This window comes from Lygodium microphyllum, chromosome 8 (genome assembly GCF_053477565.2).
Source record: "Lygodium microphyllum isolate KBCC chromosome 8, Lygodium_microphyllum_v1.1.10, whole genome shotgun sequence".
NCBI classification, from domain to species: domain Eukaryota; kingdom Viridiplantae; phylum Streptophyta; class Polypodiopsida; order Schizaeales; family Lygodiaceae; genus Lygodium; species Lygodium microphyllum.
Window position 1 is genome coordinate 41573010 of NC_141142.1, and position 7273 is coordinate 41580282.

Here is a 7273-nt window from a genome sequence, read left to right on the forward strand (position 1 = left end):
GAGTTTAGAAGGCTATTGAATATTCTTAGATCTGTCACCTCAAGGAGCATATGGACTATCAAGAACTTTCTTGTACAAGGTAGCAAAAAGTTTTTTAGTGTGTCACAAGGCTTAGCTCTTATATGCTACTTTTGGTTAAACCCACCAGGGAGATGTAAATATTTTTTCATGATGATGGACATGTTTTATGTAATATAACATTCTTACATCATGTTTAAAAAATGTTAAGAGGTTTTTAAAAACACGCAAGATTGATGATGGGTTTTTTTCAAATGTCATTACACATGTTGCAAGTTCAAGCACCCTTTTGCTTTAGATGGTGTATTGTGGTTAGATGTTGAATTTCATACACACTGAGGATGGGATAAATGTATGGTTAAGTTGAATCAAATTATGCCTTGCAAGGCAATGGGATTTGTATACATGGTGAATAAAATCAAACGTATGGTTGAATTGGATTGAATTGAGTTATGCCTTAGCAAGATCCTTAAGATCCATATATGATGAGAGTAGATAGGTAGCATTGCTTCGCGCGCAAGGAACACTAGTAACGGTTGTAACTTAACATATGGCTTTGGTCTTGGTGGAAGTGGACCGCCCACGGTGGTGATGCCAGCGGAGGCGGTGGTGGTGACGATGAGCAGGCGTGCCGGCGGCGGCGGCGGCGGTTGCAGCGGCGGCGGCAGAACTTGACGCGGGGCCTTTGTGGGACTCCCTGCGCGTGCGAAAGCGATTAAACTGGTCAAGGACGCTGGGACGGCCGGCGCGGGCTGGGCGCCTGGCCGGGACCGCCCCGCCGCCCTCGCTCTGGTAACCCTCCTGGAGAGCCAATTGCTGTGCAGGGGCAGCTGCTCCATTGATGGCCTCTGGCACCGTGGCCAGCTTCTCATGCGGGTCCATAACGATTGCTTCGATGTCCTGGAAGAGCTTCTCCGCCTGGCCCCGGCTCAGATCCTCCCTCACCACCACCCTCAGCAGCTTCACATGCTCTGCGTTGGGTGCCATCGTGTATGCCGGCACAATCCATCCATGCCGCCTCAGCCTGTTCGCAACCTCGTACTCGCTTAGCACATGCGTGGCCCCGACAGCCCCCCTTGGTTTCGCCAGCGAGAAGGCCACCACAGGTACCCCTTCCCTCTTTGATAGCAGCTTGTACCTGCCTGTCTCCTCCAGTTTGTCTGCCAGGTAGTGTGCATTTGCCTGGCATCCTGATATTATTGCCTTGTATCCCTGGAAAAATAAATCATCCACACAGCTCCATTGGTACCACAAGCATGTTATTTTGTTATCAAAAGTCTGTTGACTTCATAATCAGATGTGTTGTTGATTTAGTATACTGTTGATTTTCTTATGAAAGATATGTTGATTTTCTTTTCAGATACCAATTCTATTTTCCTTTCACAGTTAGCTTGGTTCACCATTAGGCTGTGTGCACATCTATGTATGAACCCATGAACATATTTCAAGATTTGAGCATGTGAACCTGCCACATCCCCAACAGGCCATATCTATCATGAGACCGCTCCTGCGTCCTCTCCCCACCCTCTTCCCTCATCACCCCTCCTCTATCATCCCCAAAACCTTATAGGCCCTGATGTTACCATAGTGGTAGAGCTTGAGTGACAGCTGCCAGGTGTTCAACTCTTGGATTGGCATGCCCAGTACATGCTTTGTTTTGCCCTGCAATATGATCACCAGCTACCTCAAGTCTATATCATCTGGTTGCTTTTCCCTGCAGTATGATCACCAGCTATCCCAACTCAATATCATTTGCTTGATTTCCCTGCAATATGAGCACCAGCTACCCGAAACATATGACCATTTTGGCCCCACACTAGTGGAGCCTATACATAAAGTTATCATTAGCCTTGGGCACATTATGCAGAATTACTACTGCTATGTTGAGAAAGCTGGACCCTGTGTAGAGTAAGACATAATGATAATGTATCTATCTGGTCATGTCACATGAGGTCAACAAAACATAAAGATGTAGCCTTTTGAACACTTTTAAGTTGTATGAAAGGAGGCTGTCACACCATAGCAAGAAGGGGCAAGTGTGAATTGCATCCACTGCATGTAGATATGGGATTTTCTCTAAAGATCTCTAGGCTTTTCAAAGGAAAAGGCCAAACAAAGTACCAGTTTTCACACTTAGACATCAAATGTAGGAAAAGAACGAACCTTAAAGCCTAATCGCAGAAATTGATAATACTGTGCGACAATTTGGCTGGCACCTGCAAAAGCCTTTTGTGAGTCAAACAGCCAGAAGCTTCATGCTTTTCTGTGAACAAACTAAGCAACTACAATGACTGGAATTTGGAAGCATCAAAGCTCCACATTTGGCATCATTGCACCAAGCTGTAATATTACCTCTTGAGAAATTGAGGGTAAACGTGGGCTGATCAGCCCCGAGATAGTTGATGTGGAACACAAGTTCATCAGGAAGGTCCTCCTTCGACCGCCACACTACCCAGCCAATGCCTGCATACACCAGACCATACTTGTGGCCACTCACATTGATGCTTCTTACCAGAGGCAACCGAAAATCCCACTGTAAATCTGGGTAGAGGAATGGTGCCACAAATCCTCCACTAGCTGCATCCACATGTATTGGAGTGTTCCATCTGCATATTGTTCCATGGCACAAGATCAGTTTCTTGCCGACAGCATAACAATCATAGAACTACCCTAGAATAGACAAATGGAAATGCAAATGTTCTCTCTAGACTTGCAACATCTGGCAATCTGCTGGTGTGGTTTTCAAATGAATCTAAACTGACAAATGTGAAACCTCATTAAAGATTTGACACTAAAGCCTTGTGTTGTGCCAACCATGGAGGGATTGAAAGGTAATGTGACAGCTCAAGTCAGGCTTGAACTCACCCAGTTCTACTGTTCTTCATGACCAGGAGCTCGTTCAGCAGCTGGATATCCTCAAACTCACCATTGTAAGTTGATCCTAGAATGGCACACACACATATGGTATTCTCATCTACAAGATCAACAGCCTTGTGAGGATCCATGACATAATAGCCTTCCTTTAGCTTCACTTCTTTGAGTTCCACTTCGAAGTACCGAGCAAACTTCTCCCAGCAGACCTGCACTTCAAAAATAAATGAGCTGCAGAATGTTCAAGATGCAGAACGCTCCATATGCTTTTGAACAAAGTTACAGGTCGCATTGATTGCAGCACAACTAATATATATATCCATCCATATAACACATATATGGTGCGCAGTAGCCATTCATACATTTCAGCACAAAGAAATTACAATACATCCCCATAGGCCTTATTTTATCTCATATGGACATGCTTTATATGTATGTTGCTATATGTCTGCTTTGCATTGACTAAATTCTTTCCTCCTTATAGGTATACAAACCTGAACATTAGCTCCTGTAACTATGTTAGGCTTATCGAATGGCTTCCCTTCTTGCTTTCTTTTGTTCTGCCATAGTCTCTTGAATGCCAGTCCAGCTAGCATAATTGCCTCAGAAGAACCGACAGTAGAAGTGCCCACGGCTTGCTCTCCTTCTTTTATTGGTGCATTGAACAATCGAGCAATTATGTTCACACACCTATCCTGCAAGCATATGGCCAATCTCTGTATATCGAACACTCTTTGGGATATCTCAGGTGCATACAAAATCACCATTGATATTGTGATCATTGCTTGTCCAAATTATAAGGAGCATATACGGTTTATTCAATCAAAAGCATGAGAATGGCGGTCCAATTCAACAATGCCACAACCAACCTGCAAGTCTACTGTAGCAGGGTATTCATCCATGTCTATGTAGTTCTTATTCAAGGACTCCATGACAAGCTTGTCACACTGGGGCTCCATCCAAGTGGTCACGAAGGATGCCAGGTTAAGTCTTGGATTGCCATCGAACATAAGCTCATCGTGGACAAGCTGATATGCAGCCTCCGCAGAAATTCCATGTTCAGGTAACAGATATCTGTCATGTAGAAGTAAAATTATAACTTGTAACAAGGTGAGTGAATGGCACCGAGATGCTTCGCACTTCTCAGTATACTGGACATTTTATGAGGGGGGGAAAACGGGAGTTCTTTGTATGTTTTGAAAGAACATATGGGCAGGATGAATGACCACTGAATCATTCGTGTTCGTGTGTCTTATTTTAAGAAAAACAATGGTCTACTGAACAATGAAACTGTAAATTTGATCTCACGATTAGACTCTTGGTCGACTGAGATGCATCCCAAAACAGAAAGAATGAAATTTAGAAGAACACTTAAAATGCTTTCATTCGGCTGAGATTAGAAGAGTGACGAAAGGGCATCCTGTCAGGTCATGCTCAGCCTGGGAGGTCCCTGAAGAAGTTCAGATGTCTAGCATGGCTTTCATCCTGTTCAAGTAGACAACAGTTGTGTGCAAGAGAATCCTCTTCAGGATGTCATTAAAGGTTTAACCAAGTGTCGTGTCAGCAAAAAACCAGAAAGTTAAGGATGAAGCAGGATGTCATTAAAGAAAGGGGGTCTTTAACCAAGTGTAGTGTCAGCAAATAATCAGAAAGTTTAAGGTGAACCAGACCTAGGCAGAGGAGTCTGATTGTATCTGGAGGCAAAGATGGGCTGGATTGTGCCTCCATTGTCAACTACCTCGCTGAGCACCATGTCTCCTTTGGCAAGATTAACTCAATGTGACTAGAGAGGCTGCCTCTTGGGAGGGGTGTTAGACAGCTTTTATGATGGTACAAGGGGAGAGGAAGGCCTAGAGAGGCTGCCTCTTGACAGGGGTGTTTAGAGAGCTTCTATGATGGCACCCGGGGTGGGGAAGGGCCTTATATACAAGGCTTGAAGTTTGGCTAGAGTATCAAGTGAATTGAAAGGCAAACTAAGAAATTGCACTCTTCCTTTTATTCCTAAGAGAGAGAGAGAGAGAGAGAGAGAGAGAGAGAGAGAGAGAGAGAGAGAGAGAGAGAGAGAGTGTGTGTGTGTGTGTGTTTGTGTGCTTTTGTGGTCATTCTAGCTAGGGCTTTCTCCTTTTAGTTCTTCCTTAGCCTTCCTTCCACCTTTTGGCCTTTGCTTTGCCTCAACCTCTAAGACCTTCATTTAACCTCATTCAAAGATATTCGTTTGTCTTATGCCTTTTTAATAAGATAAGACAAATTACCTCTTTCTTTCGCAACGAAGGATGAGTGCGCATGCTCCATTTTGTTGCAGTTGCTTAGGGCATACTATAAGGACTCGTTGGGACAAACCATTATCCAAGAAGTGAGAGTCCACTTTATTGAGATAATGATCTTAGGATCACCCACCTAGTAGGTGCCTAATCCTCTGGTGGCCAACCATTACAACTTCAACTACCACAACCAAGAGCCCACTACTCGTTAGTACACCTTGCTTGTGATTTTAAGATCAATTACACATGTGACATGTCAACATGCATTTCCCAAAATCACTCGGACTCGGATTTTTTTTTTCAAACTTTTTGAGCTACAAACACATGCATGCAAACATAGCTTTTAAATATGCATTGTCTATTGCAAAGAAGCAATGCTCAAAGCATGAAATACTTTTATGTACATGAAAAGACATGGGAGCATACAAGATAGGTTAAAAGTCTTCACTCACATTTGTGTAGGTTGCATGCATGCTTAAATGTGAGTGCACATGTGCATGTGTGTGGGCACATGCATATGTGCATGCGTTTGCACACACGAACACATGCACGCATGCATAGAGACAAACTCGTACATATGCATTTTGTGAAAGGGCATCAATGCACTTCAAAACCCTTTGCCAAAGACTTGAAGACCCTTGCCAAACATTATTTACATTTGTCAATAACTGCTAAAGTTTATAACACAAAAAAAAATCACCATCCAAGACTAAAATTAAGTGTGCAACTTGAACTAAGCTTTGATAATATGGTCATTTAAAGAGTAGAACAACAACTTAATACCAAACATCATCACAAAATATTACATCAATTTTTTATATGAAATTACTATGAAAACTTGGATTGATTAGAGAATAATTAATAACAAGTTAATTCTTACACACAATACATATTCTCACATGTAGCAATGCTAAAGTATCTAAAAATCATATCGAGTCTCTCTTAAGTTCTAAAAGATGTGATGAGTAAGTAATATCATCACGTTATGGTGGATGCACATTTAGACAAGGGAATAAATTAATATAGTTGGTTGAAAAAAGTAAGTATCACTCAAAGTTATGAGCAACTCTAAGGTATCTTTCATAGCACTCAAGCATGCCCTTAAGGTGGCATTTTCAACAAAGAAAAGTACAACGAAGTAATGTTCATATATTTGCAAGGTATGGGCAAGTAACTTGATATTAAAAAGAGAATCTCCCATATCCTTTTCCAAGGGTTCAAAGAGTACACTTACATAAATAAATCAAATCACATCTGGACTTGATTGCGAAAAGAGACACTACCACCAAATGAGTTATAATAACTAGAACAAGTGTTCCTTGAGCACTTCGTGTGCATAGAACGTTGCCGCTTCACAAAGAAAGTAAGTTGCATGGTAACTTCACTTCCCTATCACATAGCAACTTCACTTCCCTCACTTCTTTCTCGTACACTATAATTTACTTATTTCATTGTATCCCCACTTCTTTCCCCACACATTGCATTTCACTTTCATCAACTTTGCTTCCTCATATCTCTCTTACTCTCTCATATATGAGGTATTGCCATCACCACTTACCAACTAAGCCTACCTCTCATTTGCTTTATATGAGCTCAAAGAGAGAGAGAGAGAGAGTGTGTGTGTGTGTGTGTGTGAGGGAGAGTGAGATTTATAAAGAGAGCATGCCAATGTGCTAATAGAGAGATGCAAACACGTGAGACTATATTTCTCTCTGAGTTGTACCTCTATGTGTGTGTGTGTGTGTGTGTGTGTGTGTGTGTGTGTGTGTGTGTGTGTGTGTGTGTGTGTCCTATAATGTAGAAATTGCACACTTGCTTTGCATCGTATTTAGAAGCCGTTCTATATATAATACTTGAGTATTATTATTAGAAACAACATTGCTATCCTAAAATGGACCATATACACAAGAGGCTCTTGTTAAAGAATACATATATCAAGAAAGTGCTTTTAGAATTTGTAATATAAAAGGCTAGACATCCATTAAACTTATAAACCATGGATCTCCCTGACCTAACTCCAAGCATGCATGGTAGACCTAGACATCACCCTAACCTTTGCCCAAACCTAAAAAATGGAAAAGGGAAAAAGTTCCATAATTACACCCATCCATCCATCCATCTGA

The 7273-nt window shown here is 41.9% G+C and overlaps 1 protein-coding gene across 1 annotated transcript; it reads right to left on the reverse strand.

The window, feature by feature from the left end:
- Positions 1-232: 232 nt before the first annotated feature.
- LOC148032203 (glutamate decarboxylase-like) lies at positions 233-4790 on the reverse strand. The gene is made up of 7 exons (XM_087682853.1): positions 4560-4790; positions 3759-3963; positions 3384-3584; positions 2884-3098; positions 2371-2624; positions 2182-2234; positions 233-1230 (listed from the first exon to the last, which is right to left on the reverse strand). The coding sequence occupies exons 1-7, from the start codon at positions 4640-4642 to the stop codon at positions 562-564; spliced, it is 1680 nt and encodes a 559-aa protein (XP_087538979.1). The 5' UTR covers positions 4643-4790; the 3' UTR covers positions 233-561.
- Between the last annotated feature and the right edge of the window lie 2483 nt (positions 4791-7273).